This window comes from Catharus ustulatus, chromosome 8, assembly GCF_009819885.2.
Source record: "Catharus ustulatus isolate bCatUst1 chromosome 8, bCatUst1.pri.v2, whole genome shotgun sequence".
Lineage (NCBI taxonomy): Eukaryota > Metazoa > Chordata > Aves > Passeriformes > Turdidae > Catharus > Catharus ustulatus.
In genome coordinates this window covers 30,600,866-30,627,758 of record NC_046228.1, presented here as the reverse complement: position 1 = coordinate 30,627,758, position 26,893 = coordinate 30,600,866, and the positions used below count along the sequence as shown (strand labels likewise).

The following is a 26,893-nucleotide window of genomic DNA, read 5'->3' as shown; positions in this document are numbered from 1 at the left end:
GATGAGAGTTTTTTATGCAACTAAAATTGAATATCCTTGAGAAACAAAGTAATAAAAGTGGAACAAAATGTCACTGCATAAAACAGGTGGATTTAGGAGCAGATGGCAAATGTAGAGGAGAGCTTATCCAGCAGAAGCACTGGCAAGGAGAAGGTTTGAGCCTTCTGGCCAGTCAGAGGAGGACTGTGAGCTGGCTGTGTGATGTCAAGCTGATCACAGGTGTGACTTTGGGATGTGTGAGCTTGTGTCTCCCTGGAGCTGCCCCTGAGAGCCCTTTTATACTAACAGACATAATTCTGCTCATCCATGCTGGAGAAAGAGAATTTGAAGCCAAACAGGATACAGGGGAGGACCACGAGGATAACCAGAGAGTAGAATACAATCTAACATGGAGCCTACAAGGAAGCAGAAAATGTAGATTAGTAACACTGCCTTGTATGCTAGGATGGGAGGAATGAGGGAATGTAATCACTGCTATAAATAGATCTTGGAGGTAACTACTCTCTGATATACTATACAAATGGATCCAGGAGATCCCAAATTCACAATACAGACCTGAGACATAAATTGGAAAAAATGAAGAAAAAAATGTAGGCTTCTTTCTAAAATATCAGTAAGTTTGAACTCAAAAAACCATTTCACATTCAGTAGAAAAATTCTGAGTGAGACATGCTTGTGTAACCTTTCAGAGACCCTAGAGAAAGGAGATGAACAAGATCTGGATCATTTTGATTTTATCTTTAAACTCACAGCTGTCACAGTTTGAAGATAAGTGAATTTATAAAAAGCAGAAAACTTGTTATCTCTGAGAGAAATACTTTGAACACCATCTGTCCTGTGTTTTCCTCAATGGAAAAAAAAGTGTTTGTCCATCAAGGTTGCTACTGGACAAGCATGTAGGGCAGATGTGAGAATCTAAAAATAGCATTGGGCAGGGAGGAGAATCCATTATGATATCTAGGTTATTTTCTAATTTGTTTACTAGATAGACTGATGGTGTTTCAACGTTATTTCAGCATTATCCTGATGTTAGGATATATTGACTAAAACTCTGTTCCATCAGACTTCTTATTATCAAATGTAAACTTTTAACCTCATCTTCTTAGTGGCTTATGCCTAGAAGGTTTTTTGTTTGAGAATTTCTCCCAGGCCTTTAATGCTGTAGATTCAGGAATCAAACCAGTGTATTAGCAAGTGTATCTGTGTAGGAGGTCTGACAGAGTTCCAGTATGATTATAAAATAATCATAGCAGGAGAAAATACTGCTCAAGAAGGTTAAAGTACATAGTTGTGTAGTCTGACATTTGATTGTTTCTGTCCCTCCCTGACAGAGGTGAGGTGAACAGTCTGGTGTTTTAATTTGAGGAGTATATATTGCATGTTGTCTCAGTAAGATGGAGCTTTTTGTAAAGATAATTGAAACACAATGCACCACTGTTGCTTAATACTTAAGTCTTGGTATTTGGAAATTTGAAAATACTACTTTTAAGATACCCTATGGGTAAAATGTACAATGTTTAGAATACAAAAAAGATATATTGCAAAACACAGATCAATGTTTCAGTATGACCTTACTCCCACCAAGCTGAGACTAAAAGCAAAGAGGCACTGAGTCCAGAATGAGTAATCCTTTTGTGCCATGAATGGCCTTTTCCTATTATATATCCATAGACTGCCAGATAGAAAGCCTGAAGAACTGGCAAATGGGGTTCCTGCTTTTCTGGAGACAGTGGAAATAGAAAAAGAGGAAGGAGTAGAAGTTGCAGCCTTTTAACTATTCACCAACACCCCTGGACCACCCTCTTCCCTTTTCAGAGTATGTTGGAGATTGAATGTGTTTATTCTACAGTTATTTGTCTGACAAATATTGAAATGCACTGCTGTCAGTAAAAGGGAGTAAATGTAAACCTGGAGGAGTGGCCCTGGTCTTTTGCTTCTCAGAAACTGAATCCAAATTTATGTACAACTTTATTCACATGATAACATGAAGTAGGTATTTCCCTCTTTCAGCTTCTACGATATGTGTTCTGCCCTCTGTTCTTGACATTTTTTCAGTATTTTTCTTCGCCTTCTGTATGTTTTTGAGGCTTTTGTTATTGCAAATAGCTCCAAACAGGAGCTCCTCTTCAACATATCTAGCTCTGTTTCAAGAGCCAGTTCCACTCCCCATAGAGACTTAACTGAGTTGTCCCAGCCTACTCCTCCAATGATTGTTTTATAGCATGGTGTCAAGAATACATTGCATGCCCTGGGTGTGGTGTCAGGCATACAGAGAGCATTTGATATTACAAGAGTCCTATGGGGCTATGGGAAAATGGAAAATGCCAGGACGGGTGCATGCTCAGCACTGCTGTAAGGGAGGAAGTGATGCCTGGAGTGAGGCTCCCTCAGAACTGCACCCTGGTTCACCTCCAGTGGAGGCAGTGGCTTGTTTCCAGGAGGTATATCTGGACCAGAGGGCCTGCCAGCAGCCTGAACAATCAAGGAGCCTCAGCTTCAGTGGGAAACGGAGCTTTCCATGGTAAGGATGCTCCCGAGTTGTTTTGGTGAAGAGCAAGTAGAAAAATGCAAGATAAAATACAGTCCATTTAAAAGACAGGAAGATGACTAAGCTGGTGAATAAGATGCACTAGACAAAGGACAGGGAGTGGCAGGGCAGAGGAGCTGAAAAAACAGCAGAATTAGAAAAAAACAGTGTTCTGGAAATCCAAGTTAACAAATATATAGGGGTAAGATGGAAAAAGGTGAAGCAGGTATTTAAGTTCTGGGCAATAAGAACAGAAAGGGACCTTATGAAAGCTAGATCTGGGTAACTCAGGAAGCAAGATGAGCTTCTGAGAGGCAGTTGGGAATGTAGTCTGAAAGGAACAGGAAATAATAGGAGGGTGAAAGGTGAACTCTTGTTCTGTAATGGACTTCAGTTAGTGGCAAGAATGAGAGGGACACGACAGTGCCGCTGAATCAGAAGAGCAGAAATTCAGTGGATGTTTAGAAGCCTGAAGCTAATTTTCTCAGTAAGGTTGTTTTTCTGGAGGTGAGGCTGGAAGGAAGCCAGGTAAATGAATGTTACATCCAGTAAATTATAGGGGAAAAGGATGCAAGAACATTGTGAATGTTGCTGATAGGGTTGGAAGAAGAAAGTAAAGCCAAGAAATGAGTTGGATGGAGTTTAGCATCACCATGATGGAAGTAAGAAGGCTGAAAAAGCATGAATACTGCAAAACATGGATGGCACCCAAGTAAAAAAGGATTGATGAATATTGCATACAGAATGTGGGTAGGAACATTATGAACTTGAAGCTGTTGTGCTTGCTTTGTAGAAGACAGAATATGTCCCAAGGTTAATGATGGTTATGGCACCTTACTGTGACACTTGAAAACTCACATGAAAGTCCAGAATTCTCTTGTCTAATGAGTTGTACAAAAAGCACAGAATGAAAAGGTTTCCTTTCTGCACAGAATTCAAATCTGAGTGTGAGTCAAGGGCAAATGACACACAGAGACAGGAGGTGGCAAATAGAAGACAGTGCTTATGAGGGAAGATGAGGCTTCCATCAAGCACTGCCCAAGCCATTGTCAAGGTTTCAGAAGTCAATAGGGCAGGCAGAGTTTTAAGGAGAAAATGGAAAGATGTCAGTGAATTTGCTTTGCTAGTGTTGCCAGTAAATTGTTCCTGAAATTGGTAAATGAGTGATACCAGGATTGGAGGTTGCTGTGTCCGGTGAGTGCAGTGTGATGTGATGGGGCTGCTGGGGAACACAGTGCAAAGAGTGGGCTGGGAGTGTTTGTAACAGCATTTTGCATGGTCTGAACATGTGTGCATTTGTTAAGGCCAGAATGAATTGCAGAATGAATATAGGCTGGTGCTTCGAACTGTAGAGATGGGTAGAAAAATTTTCAAGCTTTGGTAGAAAGACCTGCACCCAGAAGTGAGAGGGCAGGTCACACGTAAGGTGATATTGATGTTACTCAATTTGAATGAGTGGCAAGGGTCCCAGCATTTTTGCTCAATTAATGAGGGAGGGGGCTTAGGAAAACACAAGTCTGTTACAGTGATGTTGGGCTTAACATGAGACATCCACAAAGTGGTGCCTGAAAGACTGCTAGTATTTTGTATTTGAACATAAATCTGGAGTTAGAGCACTGTCCAGCAAATAAGGAAACTTATACAATGCTATTGACTAAAATGATTATGATTTTTTTTAAGGCCATGCATCTGGTTTTTCTTTTACCGTAATTATTGGTCTCCTGTTGCAGCAGGGACACTGATTTAGCCACAGATACAGCACCAGATCACTAACAGGGCTTACTCCCAGAGCTGTGTTTACAGTACTCTTATGATGAAGTAGATGGGGATGAAGTTATGGGGAAAATTGCACAGTCATCTTGATGCATGCAGCATTAAACCCCATGATGCCTGCCCAGGGAAGGAGAAAATTGGTTTCAAACATTGATTGAAAACATTAAAAAGATAGAAGCCATATTTTAAATGGGAATAATTTGAAATATACTGTAAAATCAGTTAGCACTGATCTGGTATGTATTAACTGTTCTGTCGCATGTGTTCCTTCATGTACATTCTTGTCCTCAGCTTCTCAGTTTTGAAAAATTACTAAAGATAGCCTGGTGAAGTTTTTGCATGTCTGATTTTCCCACCTCAAAAACCAAAAAAGGAGAGTTAGATGAAGAATTTGCCAGATAAACTGGCACCTGAATGCCAGTTACTGAATATCACGTGTTGCAGTTTGAGTAGTAATGACTATTTCACGCACATTAATTTCTCCTTTGGACTTTGGCTTCTGCACTGAAGTACAGGATCTGAACTCGATGGGTTGCACAAATGCATAATGAGAAAATTAATTTCTCCAGTAACATGAGGCTGACCGTATCTCTGCCCTTACACTGAAATATCTGCAGGACTATCATTATGAAACAGTTCTGCTTGCTAAGCAAGTGTGCAGCAGCACAGACAAGAAGAAGATAAATACAAAAAAATGCTAATTTAAATGCTGAAGACTGATTTAGCTAACCTTCATTTGTTTTAAACTTTAAATATTTACTCATTTGCAGTATTTGCGTGTGCTCTTTCCTGGCCCACAGCACTGCGCACGTGGGTTTCTCTGGCACGGTGTGAAGAAGGAGTTTGCAGTTCGAGGGGTTCACTGCCTGCAGGAAACAAATGGGGGTCACACCAGAATGCCTGCTCCATGTGTGCTGTCTCTGCCCTAGTGCCGGTATGGCATTCCCGGTGGCAGCAGCTCCCACCACGGCGGTGCCATAAGGCCGGGCGCTGGCTGCCGGCCAGCTCACAAGTGCAAGGGCTGCAGCTGCCACCGCTCCCTGCCTGCTTGGCCAGCGCCACTCTACTGAAAAACCTGACAGGCTCCTAAAGGGGAAAAATAGCAGGGGGAAAAAAAAGAGCAGTTCTTGCACAACTGTGCCAGCACAACCCAGCGTGCCTTCCGCCTCAAAGCAAACAAAAAACCAAACCGAAAACGTCCAGTGGAGGATGGTAAGGCCATCCACCACCTGGAATTTTTCATGCAGTCACTAAAAATACAAAGCCTGCAGTATTGCTATCCTCACATGCATGTCCTGAGCCTGGGCTATGCTGCAGCACATTGGGGAAGTTACAACTGCAGTTTTAGGAAGGGAATGTTTGCATTTTTCTGTTGATTTTCATGATTATCTGTAGCTCTAGCGATTATCTGCAAAATAGGGCATGCTGTGTTACCAGTAATACATGTATCCTGTGGCAGTGAGCCAAGCCAGTAATTGAAGGTCAGGGATTGTTTGTCGAGTGCAGTTCAGTGTGCTGCCTGATTCCATAGGGGACTGGCAGTGCCAAAGAACAAAGGCAGCTCTGTTCTGCAAGCTTATAGTATGGCTTGTTTGACAGAGTTCAGGCCCAATTGTGAGAAGAAGCAAACAGTAGTGGAAAACAGTGCTAAAATAATGTGACTATTAAATAAGCCTTTTTAAAGTGTAGTATTTTGCAAATGTCGAAACCAGGCTGGGATAGACACTAATTTTTAAAATTCTTATTTAAAAATTGGTTAGTACCTTTACATGGAAAATCTCTTTTGTTAAGAACATAGACATATATATTGTAGTAAATTTTGTAAGTAGTAATGATGCAGATGTAATTTTATATTGCCTTAGTCTACTTAACTTTGACAATTGTACCAGTAGCAACTTCCTTGTTTTTCGGGTTTTTTTACTTCCAAAAGATGTTTTACCACTTAGTGGGTTTTTCCTGAGGATGTCTTTAAGTGAAGCTCCTGGAAATAAGAGTTGCTGATTTAGTATTGCATGCATAGCTGGTGCAACTTGAGAATTATTAGCAAAATCCCTCTGTAGTAATAAATTGGTAGTGCTGGGCTGGGGATTAATATTCTTTGTTACTAAGTTGCAGTCTATTAATAAAGCTTTGTCCAAATGGGCAAACTTGCTTGTCCTCCAGACCATCTTGTGATTTGTATATTAATAGCGTCTGTCTTGGATATTATTAAGGATTGCCTGCTTTGACAGTTGCACTACATACCACACAGCTATCACAGCACCATTAGTTCAAGAGTACCATGAAGTATGTTCTGCTCTGTAATAGGCATTTTTCGTTTGTTTGCTCTTCCTGAAATAGCTATTAAGTGTCTGGGCTCTTAAGAGTAATGGTAAAACCTAAAACTGTATGAGAAAGGTGGGAATCTAGTGGTGGAAGTCGTATGTCCTTGGATGCACGATACTTCTTGGAGGTAATCTAAAATGTGCTTTAAAAGTGAAATTGAAGATCATACAAGTACAGAATTCATTTTGGAAAAGTCTGAGTTCCAAGATATTTTCTTATGTCAGCTATTACTCATAGGTCAGTTTTATTTTTCAGAGGTGATGAGGCCTCTGAAAGACCAAGTCTGTGAAGGACTGTCCTGCTCACTTAACAAGTGACCTTGTTGCTGTTGGGTGGCAGATAACAAAGCACACTTCCACTATAAAGGGGGAACAGCAGTGCAAATTGCAGCCCCAAACCTGGCATCAGGTTGCATTTTTAGTCTTTGCTGCTGTGTGACCTCTCTCAGTACTGGTGGAAGTGACTGAGGTGTTACTCCCCCCTAACTAGTGAGAGGTGGTCTGGAGAAAAAGGAAGTGAAAGGAAATCAGGTCATAATGATGTCACTAAGATGTTAATTTTTTTCTCTGGAGATCAGGCAGTGCAGCTCTCCCATGGCATGGCTGGGGCAGGAGGTGTGTTTTGAGGGAACCAAGAAGGTTAGTGAGCTGTGTTCTGCTGGTGGCGAGCCCTGAGTGGATCTTGTGGGGGGCTGTGCCAGGGGTGCCGGAAACCAGAGGAGCAACTGTCCAGTCTGGGTGGTCAGGAATAGATGGAGGCTGCTCAAGGCACTGCTGCCTCCCCGCAGCCTTGCTGCCATATAAGGCTGCTCAGCTGCCTTGAGCCAGCCAGGATGGAAGACCACTTAAAAAGGAAAATCAATACAATAAACTGTCTCTGCTGGTGTCCTTTCCAAGCAAAATCCACGAGTCTTGCAGCTACACGGTTTGAGCATAGGCCAGGTAGTGTACAAACACCATGTACAGGTAGCTTGGTTCCTGCCCTTGCTTGTGTGCATGCAGTGTCACAAACTGTTATGGAAGAAAACCAGTTTGCTGGAGAAAAGCCTGTGGTGGGTAGAGAGCCTTCCAGTTCAACTTTAATGTTTAGCTGTACTTAAGTATTTTATTTCAGAGCTTAGTATGTTATAGCATTCCAGTACACCTTTAAGCTTACATCATTTGGAATAATTCAAGATGAGAACAGAGATGTAGTCATGCATTGATTTCCCATTATTCTTATACTTTCCTGGCAAATGACACACCTTGTATTTTTACAATGAAGTGAAAAATGTACAGTGGCTTATGTTTAAAGAGTTTGGGGAAAACAAATGTCTCTATCACAACCTCCCTTGTGATTTGCTTTTTTTTCTTACTATCCACGTTTGTGTATGTGAGCTAAGGTCAAGGAGTATATTACAGGTGTTTTTGCTAAATTTCTTTCTGGAAATTATTGTCTTCATTACAAAGTGTCCCCTGAACCTTGCCCCCCTGGACTATTCAGTTGAAGTTTCCACAACAACTAGTTAGTGGCATTAATTAGTGTTGCAAAGGGAAAACACGTTTGTTTGTTTGTTTGTTTGGGTTTTTTTTTGGGTTTTTTTTGGTGGGGGGCGTCGTCACGGAGAAGACAGTTGTATACTAAAAATGAGAAAATTGTGCTTGAAAAGTTTTCCGTGAGTTCCCGGACGGTGGGTCCCCGCTGAGCACTGTGTGCTGTTGGGAGCCGCCCACCATCCTCTGCTGCGGCTGCTCCTGGACCCAAGACAGCCATTGAGCTCATGCCTGACTCGCCCTTCCTTTTTATTATTACTTTTTTTCCTCCCTCCGGTTGAACGTGGACGAGCTGCAGCCCTCGCTTGCTAACTTCCCAAAGCCCACCCGCGAGAAGGACAGGGCACAGCTTTCCACGGCCGGGCTCAGCTCCGCGGGGGGAAGAAGCTATAAACCAAGTTCGAGGCTGTAGAGCAGATCAGCGGCAGCAGGACGCTCTGCGGGCGCCTCGGCCGCGCTCCCGAGTCACCGCCACTTGCGTCCCGGGACTCCGCCCCCGCGGGACGTGGCCGCGAGCCGCGCCTGCCGAGCGCCGCCTCTTCCCGCGGCGTGCTCCGCTCGCCTGACGCTCCACTCGGTGTTTCCCCGCCCGGCTCCTCCCGCCCCAGCACCGCGCACGGCGAGCCCGCACTTATGTAAGCGGCGGCATCGGCAGCGCGCCATGACCCAGCGGCGGGGACGCGCCGGGGCCTTCGCAGAGCGCACAGCTGCGCGCTAGTCCGCGCCGGCCCCACAAAGGGCGGGCGGTGAGTTGTCGTCGTCGTGCTCTTCTCCCTCCCCGCCGCCTCCTCCTCCGGCCCCGCAGTCTCCGCCCCCGGCGCGGCCGCCCGGCCCGACCCGGAAGCGGCGCGGCGAGAACCATTTTCCTTGTGAGTTCAAAGGCGGAGGCGGGTGCGGAGGGCCCGCGGGCTGGGCCGCCGGGCGAGGTGCGTATCGGCCGACGGGGTGGGGGGCGGCCGACAATCCGCCGCTGGGGTTCCGGGGGGCGGGGGACGCCCCCGCGGCCGCTGCCGCGGGATAGATGGCCGCGCGGACACTTTAACTTTGCGGCGGGGGCCTTTGTTTGCCGTCCGAGGCTGTTGAGGCGGAACGGGCCGCGCCCCCGGCCCGCGGGGCTGTCGCGGCCCTGAGGCGCTCTCTGTCCTATCCCCGCGGAGTGGCGCACGTGACGAACGGGCCCCCGCGGCGGCGCGCGCGGCGGGGCACGCGGCCGGCGGCGGCGGCGGCTTTGTGCGCGGCCCGGTGGGAGCGAGCCCGCGGCGAGTCCGGGACAGCGTGAGTACCGGGCATCTCTCGCACCCGCGGGGGCGCGCAGGGCGGCCAGCGCCCCTCGGGAAAGGGGAGAAAGGGAGCTCAGAAAAAAACCGAGGTTTTGTGGTGGTTTTTTTCCCCTTTCTTCGGTTAAGTTAGTGCCGTTGAGGCGGGGTGGGGAGCGGCAGCGCTCGGTGCCGGCCGTTAACGGCAGGGCCCCGCCGTTGGGGGAGCCGTGGGCGCCGTTGGAGCGCCCTGTCATGCGGCAGCTCTGGCGGGCAGCGGGCTGGGCTGGCGCTGCCTTCTCGCCGTGTCCCCACGGGTACTTCCTTCTGCCCTCCCCCCGAAGGGCTGCGGGAGTTCCGCCCGGAATAACGCCTTGGCTGGAAACGGGCGCTTCCGTAGGGATTGCAGGCAGGGCAGTCCGCGAATGAGGAAACCCCGTGCGCTGTTCTAACGTCAGATCTGCTTTCCTGCTTGTCCAGCTCTTTTCCACTTGGTAATTCTGCCTGTGAGTACAAACCATGGCAACAAACAGGCGTTGGAAGAGAAATACAGCTGTTTTGAATGATGAGGTGCCATAATGAGAAGGTGCCGGTGTTTGTGCTATTGCAGACTAAACAGCAAGGCTTAGAGAACGATATGTGGAAAAGTTTACTGAATAGTGCGTTAAAATTAGGTTTAAATAATATTTTCAATTTTTGTGCCTTAAAGAGGAAGAAGGATAGAATGTGGATGTTTTAGTGTAAGAATAGCTTTCTGAATTGCGTTATTAACTCTTTAACAGTCTGTTGTGCTTACAGCATAAATTCCTCTAGAAAGGTTTTTTTAAAAAGGGTCACTGCAGTACGTGTGCATAGTAGGATGTGCTTTTGTGGTACGGGGAGCAGGCTTGAGGCCGAGAGTGGCCAGCTAAGCAGGCTGTGAGCTCCAGTGAGGCAGCTGAGGCAGTGGTACGTGCGGGATGAGCTGGGGCAGCAGCTGCGAGCTCAGCTGTAACCCGAGCATTTGCTGCATTGAGCCTTCTGGGTGTCACAGCCTGGCAGCGCCTGGGCTGCAGCAGCCGAGGTGCGGCGGCTCCTGAAGCCCAGTGCCAGGGAACTGCTTGCTCGCATGCTGAAGGCAGATTACCACCACTCCAGCTGCCTAATTGCACTAGGCAGAGGTAAAAATGCACTATGTGCTTGCTTGCTAGTGCTTCCTTGGGAAAGTGAGCGATTGCTGTGGGGGTTTTGGAAAGATAAATAAAGGGATGATTTGCATTATTGAGTGTTAGAAAAAGCACTCACTGAGTAATCTGCTGTATTGGTATTTGGTGAAGGCTGTTGAATAGTTTTGTGATTGTCTGCTGCATAGTGATGGTAATTTATGTATTCTAAAAAATGATTTTAATTTCCAGAAGGTCCAGAATCCAATTCTCAGACTTAGTGCTGTGCCAGCTGCCTCTTGTAGGCAGGTTATTTCTGGCATGAGCTGGGGTAAAATCATGGTGAGAGTATTCAGCATCAGGGAACTTGTTAGCAAAACAACCAGAGAGAATGTATGAGAGTGTGTGTGTTCATGGATCTCCCTTTGGCTAAGCAGGGAAATCTGGTGGGGGAAAAAAGTGTTGTGTTTTTGTTTTGTTTTGTTTTTTTAAGCAGCCAGTTAGAATAGTGGTAAAGCCAGATGTCACTTAAAATTGAGTACTTAAGTCCTTTGCTTAGGACTTAGGAGAGTAATTGTGGGAACTGGGTTAATGCATAAAGCTTGCTTTTACAAGCTACAGGTTTGAAAGGGAGATTTTAATTTAGAGCTTTAGTTTTTTCTGGTTTTTGCCAGTATGCTTGGTCGTCCTTAAAGTTGTCCTCCACTTTGGGAATGAAAAGAGGGAGCATCTGCAAGGAGCTTTTCCTCTGAAAATCTGCGAGGAGCTTGTTGGACCTTCTTATATCTATTTTCATGTCAGTACATGCCTCACATGCTTACCTCTAATAGCTGACTCTTGCCTGCTGTGCTCTCAGTCTGTTTTTCTTTGTGCATGTGTGATATGTAGTGTGAAATTCAGTTATGTCTTCCATTTAAAATTTTTCAAATCTCTAACCTGTCCCAGCTTGGGTATCTCCTTGGTGGCCTGCCTGTGGTGGAACTGATGGAGTCTGGACTTTGCTTTTCTAAGAAGGCATTTATTTAAGGGGCATTTTGTTGTTCTTTGATAGTGGGAATGTTTTTTAATAGTATCTGAAAAATCTCAAGTTGTGTGCAGCTATCTGCACGGGAGGAGGTGTGTTATATGGCATGGTTTTGCTTTATTTATTTACATATTTTTCCTCTGTGCTTGTGGGATAGCCTGCATCCTCCACATGAGTATTTTGGGGGCATTGACCTGTCTAGAGGCATAGATCTATCAAAGTAAGGGAGAAGGCGTGTTTCTCTTCTCAGAGTAATCACACTCACAGATCTATATTTGGAACTAGTTCTTTTAATACCAGTAGGAAGATAAACCAGTGGTTCACGTGTACCTTAATCTGTAGTGTTGTCTGAATTCTGAAAGATAACTGCAAGCTGCATTCCACGCAGTTTCATTTCAGCTGATGATGTGGTATGTCCTGTTGTTTGTATATGGAAACTCATTTCTTGACCTGAATAATAGCTCACAAAGTTAGAAAAAAGGCAGTGTGGAAAAAGTAGAGCAGTGTGAGGAAAGTCATGGGGGCAGATGAAGAGCCAAAAGACCACAACGTTGCTTTTTCAAAGAAAAGTTTGTCTGCTTTTGTGAGTTTATACACTCAACACTTTGCAATTTTGTGATGTGAACTCTGCCCTCTCTTAACCATTAGCAATACAAGATAGATCCATTATAGGAAAGTGATGCAAGAGCAAAGGCCCTTTCTTAGCTATTAGAGGTTAAATAATTATTTACTATTTGGACTCTGTAGTTGGAATATTATCATATACTCTTGCTTCTGCAGCCCTTTAATCTAGTTACCTATTACAGAGATGGCTGGTGGAGAGGTTTGGCTTTTTTTCCTTCCTTGTCTGAGAAAGTAACAGCTGAAGTGAAACATTAAATAAAATGGAAACAAGAATGCTGTGCATTCAGTTGGAGTATTTGTGGAGTTTGATAGATTTATTAGAATGTATAATGTATCTCCCTTGAAGTGTTCTCTCATTTGTTTAGTAAGTGCCAAAGCTGAAGCTCCAGAGACACTTGGGTTATATTTAGCTTAATCTCGAGGCACCACCTTTGAAAGTAGGTAATGAAGCCTGATAAAACCTTGAGTGCTCTCTTATGAGCTGCCTGCAGACTGGCTGAGGGCAGGTCACTGGCTTTTGCTGCTGCCCTGCTTAGTAGCTTTTGTCAAGTTAAGGGGTTGCTTTGTGCCTCAGTTTCCCCATCTGTAAATAGGTCGTGGTGATCCTGCCCTCCCCTTGTAAGTACTTGGGGTCTGTTGCTGCAGGCTGGTTGCATGTGAGCTGTGATAGCAGTATTTTACAGATGTTGGTGTAGCATTTGCCCAGGGCTCCATGTGGTTTGACCTGTCCTTGTTTCTTCTCTTTGTCTCTTTCTCCTGCATTTTAAATTTAGAATCAGTCTCAGAGGGCTTTTTTCTTTTCCTGTTTTCTCTCATTACTATTTTTTTTTGTCCAGTAAAATAACTTTCCTCTTTTTTTTTTTCTGTCCCTCCATGTTTTTTCCCCTTGCATCCTGCATGTTCTTTCTGCCAGTCATTTCTTTTGTTCTCTGATGTCTTCCTCTTGCTGTCCCAGTCTGTCCTCAGAGGAGCATGTCTCTCCCCTCCATCTGCTGGGATTTCGTTTTCACCTGACTCATCCCCAGTAGGTACATCCCTGCTCAGCTAAGCTGTCCTTGTGCTTCTGTTTCGGGAAACCCAGCCAGCAGGGGAGGGGAAAGCGTGCTTGTCCCCTCTCAGCGGAGATCCACTGGAGTCATGGCACCCTTCCCGCTGGCCTGCTGCATCCTGCTGTGCCTGGATGAGGGCAGGGGTTTGGGCAGACTCTACTAGGAGCCTCTGAGTCCCTGCTCCCCTTTCTCTGTGCCTGACTTTTGCAGCAGAGCTGGGAGATTTCTTGCTTCCTCCATCAGCGAGGGTCGTCAGCGCCGTGTTGCTTTGCCAGCAGGCGGGTGAATCAGGAACCCTGCCGGCCCTGCTGCCAAACGCCCCTGGCCGATGCCGTGCGCTCGGAAGGGAAGGCGCTGTAATGGAGCAGCCGGTTGCTGCAGGGAGGAGTGGCTGCGGAGGCGGCAGGAGCAGAGTCAGAGCAGTTCAGAGATGGGCAGGGAAATGAGATGGTTGACTTGAGGCAAGGTGAATGATTTCAGAGCAGGAAGCAGGGGGGAGGGGTTTCTCTGCCGTCTGCTTCCACTTGAGCTGTCCTTAGTATAATCACTGCTGTGCTAGCTGGTCCTGCAGGCAGGGAGAGAGGGGCTGTGGGTTGAACTGTGTATTTAGAATGGTGCTTCTGTACTTTGAGCTTCTGTGGTAAACAATATTGCTCAAGCATAGTGAAGGAAAGGAAGTATGTATGGTGTAGTTCTCTTTTCTAGCTGGTTTTCCACCAACGACACAAAGGAAAAAAGCAACAAAATACAAAATCCTCCTTTCTTGCATAATTAGTAACTGTTACTCTGTTTTAACTTGTTTTGATGGAAGAATACATCAGTATTTATACAGTTTTGGTGGTTTGATGTGCTGAGAGGTTTTTTCAGTTGCCTAATTTTCTCTTTTTTCCTTGATAGACGTTCAAGCCCTTGGTTGGAAAAAATGTATACAGTTCAATTATTGCAGTAGAATTCCTTGTGGACAAACAGCTGGATTTCATAACTGAAGATAGTGCCTTTCAGCCCTATCAGGTAAGAAATTTGACTAGTGTATAAGTACTATCCATTAAACTTATTTAAAAGCCGTGATTTTACTATTGTTGAAGTGCATTTTATGTTCAAGTTCTGTGTTACAGGAATTATTTCCGATTGGTTATTGGCAGAGATTGTTCCTTGCTTTGTGAAAGGTTATATTGGTGCTGTATATGATTTTAGTTAATCTGATCATGTCAAGGAGTACTGTGCCACGAATATTACTGTAGCGCCTTCAGTTAAAATATCTGACCCCTTTAAAGGTTAACTAGTACCATTAATTGTAGGGCAGATAGAAGATAGTATCCCTCCTTCTAAAGCTTTCATTTTCAGGTCTTTGCATGATTACAGTGATATTCCTCTTACTGATTTTTGGTTCTCTTGGTAAATGAATAGCAGAAGATGCTAATTTCTTTAAAAAAGAAACACTTTTCTTACTGTTGATTTTAAGCCTGCAAAAATTTCCAGTATCCTTGATTTTAATGCCTTTCCATTAATTAGAAACACATTAATATATCTGTATTTAAAGAACAAGGGAATTAGTGATTCCCCCCCACCCCCCTTGCTGTTTCAGAAGGTCTAAAAATCTCTTCTATGACAAACAGAAAAATACTTGATACTTTAGCTTGTGCTGAACTGATTGCAATTACAATAGCCATAAATTTTTCCTTATGGCTTGGATGGTACACTGTGGCAATACAGAAATAGTACTTAGAGGTTTGGAATAACAGATGGCCCTGAATAAATGCTATGTAATTTTGTCCTGACACCCCTTCTTCCCTCCTGCTTCACCAAGATGGTTTTTTTTTCCCGATGCCAAACACAGAGCTAGAAAAAGAGAGTGGTTGAGAGAGAATCCTAGGGAAAAGGAGAGGGAGGTTCAGTTCATGGAAGGGCTGGAGCTTTTATGTGTCTGTGGTAGGGAAGCCAAACGAGTTGAACATTTCTCATCAGGGTGAGGTTACATGTTATGACTCGAGCTGCTAGAACAGCTTGGCTCTGCTGCAGACAACAGTTCCCACTATCAGACCCCATGCTAGCACTTTCAGTCCTCTAAACTAGCACAACCTTGATTTTTGAACATGCTGGGGGGGGACGGACATGGTGCGGGGGAAAAGCCTGTGATGTTGTTGAGCTGAGCTGGATTAGCCCAGGGTGCATCCAGTGCTGTGGCTTCTTCTACGGAGGGGGTCAGGATGACGCAACACAGAGTGGGATATCCTCGTCTGGCAGCAGCAGCCTCTTAAATCAGCTGGGCCATGAAGTGTAAATTTGCCCTCAGAGTCCGGCCGCAATCTTCAGATTCATTTTACAAAGCAAATACCGGTGCTAGTGTCTGTCCTTTGCCTGAAATCTGCCAAGATCATGTGTCTGATATGCTCATTCCAGTAACAGTAATCAATCTCCTTTTGGCAGTGGATCATTTCTGATCTGAGCAAAGCAAACCGGACATAGGAGGATTGCCTTTTGTTAAACAATGCTATTGCCAGGCAGTGACATAACAATGCATTTTAGCCCTTGAAAGAGCATTAACTGATAGAGCATTAGACTTGGAAGCACCTTAGTTTGGGAAGTTGCATTCAGGTTGAAGGTGTCGTTTTTAAAAATATCATATGAACAGCTGACTTCATACTGTCCTGATTGGTAATACTGAAATTAGCAGTGTTGGCAACTTCACTTCTCAAAGAGATATTCACCTCTACAAACTGCTACAAAGCAGTAGCTTGTCAAAAATAGTTCCAGAGATAAGCTTGCTCTCCCAAACTGTTGGCCTCTATTTTTGACACATAGAGGGCAATTCTGTATCAGAACAGGCTGTTTCCTCCTCTCATGGAGCAAATAGTTACCTATTGAAACTTGAGATGGAGGCTTTTGGTCTGTATCCATCATGAGTAGTTTGATGACAAGATACTTAAATTGTTTATTTTAACATTGCAAGAAGTTTGCTGACAGAGATTCGTCTTAGTACTAAGGCACCCAGAATTTGCAGTTAGCTGGATATTGCTTGGATATTGAGTGTAGTAGCATAAAACAGCACTGTGCTCACTGATGAATAGTGCAAAGATTTCTTTATTTGAATGATTATAAAAAGCTTGAGAAGTGTTTTTCATAGAATGTCTCTTTGTAGGGCTAGCAATATCTTCGTGCCAAGTTTTACAAGTTAATTGTACAGAAAAGAGCTTTACTGAATGATAATATCTTCGAGAGAACAGAAACTATATGTACTTACAGTATGTAGGACAGAAATATTGCCTTTATTACCGATACTTTTCTGCCCAAAGATACCTGGAGTGGGAGGATCATTTCTATTCCTTTTGCATGCTGTTTTTTGTTAATGCTGGAAATCATATGCCTTGCCATTAGTCACTTAATGTAAGATAGTTTGTACTTGTATGTTTTTTCTGAAGGACCTCCATTTTCTTTGGCCTCCCTTTTCTTTTCTCTCATACCAGGTCCTAGATAAATCTTTGGCAAACTTCTGTTGCTATCTACTTTGCATAAAAAAGGTGTTCTTGCTCCCTTGTTTAGTCTGGAATAGCATTGAGCTGCTTGCGAGCAGAAGACAGAACTTTCAGAGAAAACATTGAAAGAATCATTCTTTGCAGGGATGAGTTAACTTTGAGTCTTCTGAAACGTGTTTAGTTTTTTGTTTAAACTCTCATTGCTGTGCATTTTCAATATGAATTCCTTAGAGACCATGGTGACCTAAACACTTGTCTGTCGCATTTTGCTGTTATTGCCTAAAATTCCAGTGTCCTCCTGCCAAAACAAACAAAGTTTGAATTTGTGTGGGAAGATTCCATTTCACTTCAGATACAATTCTTTACTACTGACTAATTTTTCCCATCGTTACATAGACTCATAATACTGGTAATGGGCAGGGGACAAGTATTTGGTATTAATTCTGCTCACATCAGTTCTGATCAAGAAACAGTGGTGTTTCACATAACTATTGGGCCAAAAGGCTTCATGAATAAGGTACTACTGTCCAGTGTGAAGGTGACAACTGCTCAAAGCAAAGAAAACAGCACACTTGGCATCCTTTCAGACTTGGCAGGAAAAACAAAGTTTGAGTAGGCAAAGAACTAAATTACTGTCATTACCAGAAGTGGTTCTTCCAGAACAAGATTAAAGAGACTTAGACAGGACTTCTGGGGAGCTGTGACCCATGCATTCCCCTGCAGTGTCTGCTCTTTGCATAAATAAACGTGTTTCAATTGTTAACAGGTTCAATGGCCTTGATAAGGGCTAGATGAATATAGTTATTAAAAGTAGGGCATGCATCTACATTATATGAGCCCATTTCCATGTCTTCACAAGGTTTGCTATACCAACTATAACATTTGCCAGTGAATTTGTTCTTTACTGCTAAATGTGCATGTGATTCTTCTTTTGTCTCATGTGTACTGCTTAGAATCCTGCCCTTCTCTTTAGAAGTTGCTTGGATTCTGTATGTGTGGTGCCTTGAGCACCAACCTACTACTTGTTTCCGGTGGCTTTTATCTCTGTTGCTTCATGGAGGATGTAAACTGTATTATTCTCTATGTGAAACTTGTGTGTGACTGAGTGACTCATTCATTATTCTGGGATGGTCAGACCATTTAGTTATGTAGTTCTTTTTATGGTGATGACGAGGGGATCTTGAGGATAAAGTAGATATGAGCATTTGCTGTGGTACTTTGCTTAGCAATGGAATGAAAATTCTGTCCTTTGTAGGAAATAATAGACATAAAGTTTACAACATGCATTTTTTTATGTCAAATTAGTATCTGTAGTAAGTGTAGTCTTGAAATGGACATGGAGGTTAGGTCCTTAACGTGAATTTCACTTTGCATTTATAATATATCATGTATGTACTGTGTTTAAAAATTCCCAAGCGTTAGTGGGTTACTAATGGCTCTTGCTATAGTCTGAAAATAAAACAGCTTTTTGGAAGGAAAAAATTCAAGGAGAAGTTACAGTTAAGTCTACATATCCAAGTGTGACCTAAATCACATATTTTGAACTGAAGTGATTTTCTGTAATAAGTTATTTGTACTGTTTTGTGATATGTATATGTGTTTGTTTTGTGATATGCATACTAAGTTATGCAGCAGCAAAGCTAATCATGCCTTAATTTGTTTAAGCACTGTCGTTTACTTGAGGAGCTATAGATGGGGATGTGAAGCATTAAAGCCCAGCATATGGTATGCATGACCTCATCAGAGTGGTGTTTTTGTATGGGTGGTGTTTGGCAGTGCCTGTCATGGACACTGTTGGGCTGAAGTGCGTGATTCTGCTGTTGCTGGCTGAAGCAGCTGGACTCAACTGCATTATACTTCGGACAAGCAAATGAAGAATAACAAAAAGTGTTTTATATTGTGTTTTTTCATAGTAAAATACACTTGTGGAAAGATCTGGAAAATCTGCTTTGTCTGAAGCAGTGAGTGCATTTCAGCTGTGTATCTGGGTCGGGATGATTGATTATGTGCTTCCAAATATGTACATACTGTGTGTGATAATGTATTTCCAAAGGATTTCTGAGCACACAGCACTGGACCAAATGTTCACAGTGGAGGCAGGACAGAATTCAAATGAAGTTCCTTCACAATCATTAAACTTCTGGCAAAGGGTATTTTACCACTCAGGGAGGAATGTGGAAGTGTGCACGGTCTTTAAAAAGTCTTCTTGCTTATTTGGTTTAAAAAAAAAAAAAATCATGCTAAGTAGGTGAACTTTCTTCAGGCCTTACACTCTCCTTCAGAACTTCTTTTTTTCCTTTCTTTTTCTGGAAGACAAGCATAAGTTGCTTTAGTTTTCAAAATGGTACAGTCTGCCCATCTAGCTCTGTGCTGAAGGTTGCAGATGTAAAGATAGGGCAATGAGAAATCCCCCGTGGGAGGTGTTACATGAACAGTGATAGGCACTTGTACTTTGCTCTTTTTCTGAATGTGTGTGGCACGTCTGAATGCTGGCAGGTCAAATGTCTAACACGCCTTAAAGATTGTTGAAATAATAAACTTTCTCACTAATCATGAAGTAGGTACATCAGATACAGGACCTAATATACACTTATCTTGATCTATTATAAATTCAAGTCATTGCCATTAAAAAAACTTGAGCGAAGGGTGATGGGTGTCTCCACTGCTCTGCTTTCCTGTTCGTTATAGGCAGACATTGGGTGTTTCAGACCTGGATGCTTTTGGGTTCCATAACTTGTTTGCTTGTAAGAGCAAGTAAGCTGGGCTTGTGTAGTAAGGACATGTGCACATTAAAAATTCTTAAAACGTCTTGAAAGAGGGATAAAATAGTATTTTTCTGTCTGTATTTTAAGCACTCCATAATTACATGTGGACTCATCTTTCAGACTTCTCTTACTTTAAACTTCAGGCTTAAAAATAACTACTGCAGCTGAAAATTGCTTTTCCCATAAACTTTTACCTCCACTGACGAGGCAGGCAGGAGCTTTTGGGGTTGGTCCCACCCTTTGAGGTTACCAGAAGCAGCTCGGGAACTCTGACTGCTGGCCACAGAACCTGTGTGCTCCCCCTTCCTGCTTTCAGTTCCTCCATGGGCAACCCAGGCACACACAGCTTTCTGCATTTTTAACTCCTCTCAGTATTGTGCTGAAGAACTGTCTTGATTATTTCCCATGGCTCTGGACCACCCATAAGGAGTCCAGCTGGCTTCATGGCAGCCTTGTAAAGAGCAATGGTCTAAACAGCTTGTTAGCAACACATCTAAGTTTAAGTGTACGGCTCCAACATGTGGGGAAGCAAAAAGCTGCATCCAGCTAGAAGTGGGTCAGATGACTCATACCGGTCCTCACTCCCAGTAACATGTGCAAGGACAGAAGAGTTTCATCAGAGCGCTTGCAAAAGGAGAGGAATAAGGGAGGAGGGATTGACAGTCTCCATTTGTAGTCAGAGGCATGTGTAGATCATCTGCCCTAAGCCTGTATTTGTGCTTCTCTTTGAAAAAGAGCTTCTTGTTTCAGAACTTCCTCTATTTTCTCAAAAGAGGTGGAATAAAATGTCACTTTTCTGTTTTACCTTGATCTGTTAAGAAGTAAGGGCTTCAGTCACTTTTTTGTGTCTCTCAGCAAGGTTTGATGCAGGAGTGGAGTTCTTCAGATCTGACAAGCCTTAGGGGAAGTGAGCAATGTGGAGGGGAGGCCATCAGTCAGCAGGAAGGTGATGTAGCTGCCACAAATAGTGTGGCTCCTCCAGATGGGAGTTCAGGAGTTCAGGAGCTGCTGAAGCTGTGGGAAGGTACGCAAGGAGGAAGGGGGGAAAGAGTTGTGAGGTCCTTGGGATAAGCTGGGGTTGCTGCAATGCAGATGACACTCAAATCCACAGAAAAACATTTTCCTTCCTCAGTCATATTCTTCCTACAATTTCTGAGAAACCAGTCAGTTCAATGATTTGATTTCATTAATCCTACTCTAGGAAGTAGTATTTAAGTAAGTAATTTTGGATTTCAGAGTGGAAGAAATGGAACAAAACCTGCTTTTTTGAAGGTGAATATCAAATCCTTTTACTGAAATATTTTGGTACGTCTGAAAAGCCATGCTTGGGATTACTGAGTTTAAAAATCCATCCAGTGTTTCTGGGTAAAAATTTCCTGTGTTTGATCACAAGTGATTACTTTTTCACCAGTAAAATTCCATGGAAAATATCACTCAGTAGTCAGTGAAGGAAGCCTTATTCTTGGTTCGGTGTCCTTAAAATTTCCAGTTCATCTATTAAAAATGAAAGCTTCAAGTATTTTTCTTGTCTGGTAGTCCTGACTAACCCTGCTTCTGTAATCCAGACTCAAAGTGTGCTCCTAGAGAAGTCTGTTTCATTTTATACGTAGTTGCTGCTTTGCCCCTGTGCTCTTGGTTTCCCAAGTTGCTCTCCGTTGGAATTGGGAATCCTTGATGCTTTAGGGATCCCAGAAGTATGAATGCAAGTAAATTCTGCAGTGTTGGTACCTAGAGCAGGAAGAGAGTAGGCATTCCTGTATTTCAGGTAGGGGGAAACTTGAGTTTCATGAAAATGTGTTCTTATCCAAATTAAACCTTATCTTGACATGATAAACACAGTATAGCTCATTTGGTGAAATGCTCATGGGTTTGTTTGCTTTCCTTCCTCCTTTAGATACAATGTCCCTTTGTTCTGGCTGCTGCTCTAGACCTTTATCTTACAGAATGTATTTTTGAAATTACACTAATAGAAGTAATAATTTTGCAGTCTGGGTTTACTGCTTCATGGGAGCTACTCCACAGCTTTCAGCAAGCTACAGTTAGTAGAAGTTGAGAGCTATAGTAGTTCCAGGTCTGTGTATCTAATTCCTTTTCCAGGCCAGACATCTGGGGAGAAACTCAAGTAATTTCACACCAACTTGAAGTTTTAAAATTAAAACTAAGTATGAATCTTGCTATTTTCTTAGACACTGGTATAACTTTACTAAGGGCTTGTAGAGGGCTTGATGTACAGAGTATTATTTATTTTTAACAGTATACTAGTAATTACAGTTATAAAGTCTTTTTACTCCTATTGTTTGTAAATACTGACACCCTCCTTAAATCTAGCAAACATCTCCTGTCTTTTGAATGGAATTTAAACTAACTATTGTCATTCTTCCTCTGCAACCTCCTCTACTTGAGTGTGTCTACTAGTATTATTGAGGGTAGTATTATTGGTTTGCTGAGCAAATGAGTATGAATCATAGTCATTTCTGTGCATCTCACTAATGGTTACATTTTTTTGTGATTTTTAGTTGTGAAATTTAAGCAATTTAGAAATTGTATTTTAAGCACAGAGGCAGGCTTTTTACCCTCTTGGAATGTTTTTTTCCCTTTCATTGTCTTCTTATCACTACGTCACACCATTTTGGTATACAGTAGATAAAATCAGGTTAAAGCAGGTTTCAGAATGCCTAAGACTTGATGGCTAAGTTATGGTGCTTGACAGGCTTGATCTTTCTTCTTTTTTCTTCCCCAAGTGATGTAGCTCAGTTTTGAATTATGTCTTCAATAGGAATTTTTTGGTTCTGCATGCTAGGAGATTTATCTATGAAAAAATATTGTGAAATAGAAGATCATTCTATCAATTTTAAACTCTGAATGACTTTCCTAAGTTTACCCCAGGGAATTTATTGCAGCAATAACTGAAACATCCCTGTTTTCTGATTAGCAATTTAATCTTTCCTCATTGCAAGACTGTTATTCATCAGTTCTATAAAAGGTATATCCACTGCTTTCTCCAGAGTTGCAGAGCTTTAGTGTTAAACCAGCTATGTGTCCCAGCTGGTCTGATCTGTTATTTATAGGGAAAATTCCTAAAATGGCTCCAGCAGGTCATAACAGAGCTCTCTGCAGGAAAAAAACACAGTGCTACCTTAAATTCTATTAGACATTAACTTTGAAAAGTTCTCTGCAAATACAGTGATACTTCTAAAATGTGAGAAAAAATAAGTTCTATTTTGATCTACTTTCATAATACCAGCATGGGGGCCATATGTATATGTTCGTATTCTAAGAAACACGTTATCAAATAAATCTCTGAAAGCAATTTGAAAATAAAACACTAATGTAATTCAGTGGACTAAAACACACTGAGTTTCGAGAACATTTGGATGGTATCTGATGTATTCTTTCTACATTAAAAAAAAAGTTAAAATATTTTTATTGTTTGTAGGGATTTGTTTTCTGCCCATAATCCTCATGAGTTATAGAGGAAGGAGCTGGAAAGTTGTGTGTTTCCAGAGGTCCTATTTGGTGATTAGGATTGAGGATATCTGCAGAAGAGACTAGGTAGCTGTGTGATTGCAGGTGGTAGTTCAAATTCCAGAGCAGGGAGTCATTCACAAGAGTGATATGTTGATGACTACCTCTCTAGGAGGTAGTGTTGGTTCTAGGATCTGTCATCACACTGACATGTATTGGACAGTTTTCTGCAGTTTTCTTCTGCAGAACTGAGTTGAGAGGCCTTTGCTCTTCACTTCAGTAAGCTCAGTTACCAGTAGTCTTGTCAAGGAGTAGGGTATTGCTGAGTAGTGCAGCTGCTAAAAGATTCATTGGAGGTGGCTACTGTGAGCTGAGACATGGGTTGTCCGGTCAGTCATTTTCTGTGGTCAGTCATTTTCAGTGGCAGCCTTTCACCTGCCACTGCCAGCTGCCACAGATAACCTCTGCTGTCTCTCGTGCAAGGACAACATGTCTGCTCAGTGTCTGAGCAGCCCTCATGTCTTGGCTTGATTTTTGGTTGCATTAGACTGCCTTTCTAGGAGCCCACTAGTCCAGACAACTAGCGATCAACAGAGTGTGCTCTCTTTTGCTTAAAGATGCCTTCATCCATACTGCTTGTCCTTCAGCTGCTGTGATTTGGGTCTTGTTGAATGCTTTCTGAGAGCTGTTCACAATTCACAGGGTGTCTAGTTCTCAGTTTAAATTTTAATATCAACTTACGAAAAGGATTTCTTCAATCTACTTAGTAGTCTCCTTGTTAGCATCAACTTCACTCTGCTAATTGCCTGCTTCTGCACTTTGAGGTTTCTTTTCCCATAGTGGCAGTGAGTTGCTTAGTGACTCAAAGACTTGTTCCAGTATTGCCACATGACTGAGTGGCTTAGGACCAGTACTCCTCTGTTTCTCTTACAATTAGAAAAAACAAAATGCCAAATTAGTACAAGTTGTATATTGCTGAGATGGTGGTGATAAGTATGTGGAGCCTGCTGTGAGGAAGCGGAAGGAAATGTGATTCAGTAGAAGATGAAAGAAAAGCATATGTGCAGCTATATCATCAAAATGAGAGAGGTGGACATGGAGTAGTGTAGTTCATTTGACCTTTATTTGTCTGTATGTGGAGAATGTAAGTAGTACAAACAGTCACCACAGTGTTCTAGATGGAAGCTGAAAGCCCCTCTGTTCTGTGGATAGGAGCCACTTTTTTGTGGAAGTCTTAGATGGTAAAAGAGATCTGACTTTTGGGGAAGAGGTTTTCTGACCCAGATTGTCCTAACTGCTCAGAGAGAGTAACATAATTTGTGAGCTTAAGAATCATCTATTTTCAGATTCAAGGCTATTGTAGATGTTACTAGAGCAGTTTTTAGGCTGGTTATTGACAATATTTGTCTGGACCAGGTTTGGTTTTGCTTATCCATTGGTTGTTGCTTACTTTCCTGATGGATATTCATCCTGTCCATGTTCATGCTGTTCTGATTTCACCTCTGCCTTACCATACCAGATTGTCATCTACAGATAGAAGAATAATAAACTGACTTGTAAAATATAAACTTTACACCATGCCCATTTCACCTGACATATTGATAGTTGTACAGGAAGACAAATACCTCTGTTGATTTTTGTGTTAGTAAGTTAAAATCATGCAGATTATTAGGTTATTTTTTTTTTACCCTGTATATTTATGTTCCTAACGTTAGTATATCAGTTACGCTTCCAGAACTGAACAAATCAGTGTAATAATGCATCTTCAAGCCTGAAATCAGGACTTGGAGGAGTATTTGTAGCCTTGATCCCCTAATTTTCAAACCTGATTTTTATAATTTTAAAATGAGTTTTAACTCCTGAGGTAAAATAAGTAAAGGGAGTAGGAGTGTTATGCATAGGGAAGAGTGGGGAGCAGCAGAAGAATGGTTGATAGCTTTTCCTGAGAAATGTTAACTGTACTGACAGTTGGAAAATCACTAAATTTGTATTCCTCATCTTTTTTCCTCTTGTAATTTTAACTTCCTACTTATAGAAATGTAGTCATTCGTGTTACACACTGAAAATAACCCCTAATCTTCAAATATTTGTGTTCAGAAATATCTATAAGCACTTGTCCTTGAACAGTGCATTCAGAGCCCCTTGCTGGGTGGGGATTCGTTATCCCAGTTGTGTCCTAGCCCATGCATGCAGGGTGAACATCACTGCCCATCCCTGTTTTCCCCATGTAGTTGTGCCTCTGCGCACGTGTAAGCGGGGCTGACCTCGGTTCGACTTTGTTTCTGGTTTAGGGGTCAGGGTTGTGCCTTCAAGCTTGACTTAACTGGTTCAGATGTAGCCCAGGAGCTGCCGGGTTTGAATGAGGTAAATTGTGACTGCGCTCAGAACAGCAGAAAATAGGTCAAGTGTGGGTTGGGTTTACATAGAAAGCGCTAGCGTCGCCTGGTAAGCCTAAGCCTCTTCTCTCAGCTCAGACAAAGCCGTTTAAGGTAAACTAGGAAGTTACAATCTCCCCAGAAAACTTTCTAGCCTTTCTAGCTTTCCAGCCTGGGTGTTAGTGGGTGGCATGGCCCTTGGTGAGAAGCGTGGAGCGGGAGGGAGGTTGCCCTGGTCAGGTTGATGTGTTCCCCAGAGCAGTCCCCTTTGGAGAGGCCGTACCGCTCTGGTTGTGCTGCTCAGCACAGCCCTGCGGTGCCTCTCTGACCTCCTGCCCACCAGCTGCAGCGGCATGGCAGCTGGGGTAGCCTTTCACTTCTCAGAGAGAAATGGGGAATATACTGTTTACCAGTGGTTTATGTGTCTAGAAAGAAGCTGCAGGAGATCTGCACTTAGTATTTATTCATCTAAATTTGGTTATTTCCTTCTTAAGTTCTGGTGTGGTCTGTGTGGCAGCCAGAGGTGTCAGATAGTGCCAGTTTTTCAGTGTTTTAGTTAGATTCTTATCTTTTGCCACTGGCAAAAAAGTCTTGTAGTAGGGCCAGGGCAGAGGGATACTACATGTTCACAGTTGATGTTCTTGTTATGATATTTGGTATTCTGCCTGTCTGCATGTTGTGTGTTTTTTCTCACTGTGATGTCAAGCAGGACAATGTTAAGATTGAAGGCTTGTTAAAAATTACAGTAGGTGAAAGAGATTACAGATCAGTGATGTAATCACATCTGTCAGGTGACATGATCAGTGAAAGATGAAAGAAAAATAAAAGGATTTTGCTGGTTATCGAGAAATGAAAATAAGGAGAGAGTGGTACAGGCCTGCTTTGAAATGAGGGGCAAAATTTGGCATGAATGTGTTTGAGGCTAGGTGCAGTTACAATATTTAATTTTTGATATGGGAGAAAATAATCCAAAATTGGCATTAGAGGACTAGTATAAATTCTCAGCAGTTTAGATTTTTAAAAATGCTTTTGCTTCCACTCTTCTGCTCTAAAGACTTGCAGCAATCAGTGGGGAAGCGTTGTCTTGTTTTCACACTGCAGTTCTTTATACCTAATTTTTATGCAGCTGAAGTTCACTGCAGTTGTACAAATGACTTGCTGCAAAAGGAAAGAAAAGGGTTGGGGGCTCATTTATAGAAGCTAATATTCATTTACAAAACAAGAACAAAACTGAAGGTTCAGGACACTGTGATCTTCTCAGGTTTTCTTTTGCACTGTTCGCATTTAAATGCAGTCCCTCTACCATTAAAATCCTGACTAAATGCATATTTCAGTGTGCAGTGCACACTGTGTAAACATTGTAAACGTGACTGTCAAGTTGGTTATGTACTAGTTTTCATCTAATTCGTGTCCTAAATTATCAGAAAACCTCTAAGCAGCCAGAGGAAGCTGTAGTTAATTAAGCCACAGATGGTGAGGACTAATGTGGCGTTGACCTTTGTGAGGACTGCAAAATCTACTTAGTCTTTCTCTGGAAAACACTAGCTGAAATGAGTTCCTACT

The 26,893-nt window shown here is 42.7% G+C and overlaps 1 protein-coding gene across 1 annotated transcript in view; it reads left to right on the top strand.

Moving 5' to 3' along the window:
* The window catches only part of JMJD1C (jumonji domain containing 1C), a 159,313-nt gene that overhangs the window by 89,144 nt on the left and 43,276 nt on the right, over positions 1 to 26,893 (top strand). The window contains 1 exon segment of the mRNA XM_033065496.1: positions 14,150 to 14,263. Coding sequence (XP_032921387.1) covers positions 14,150 to 14,263 — 114 coding nt within the window.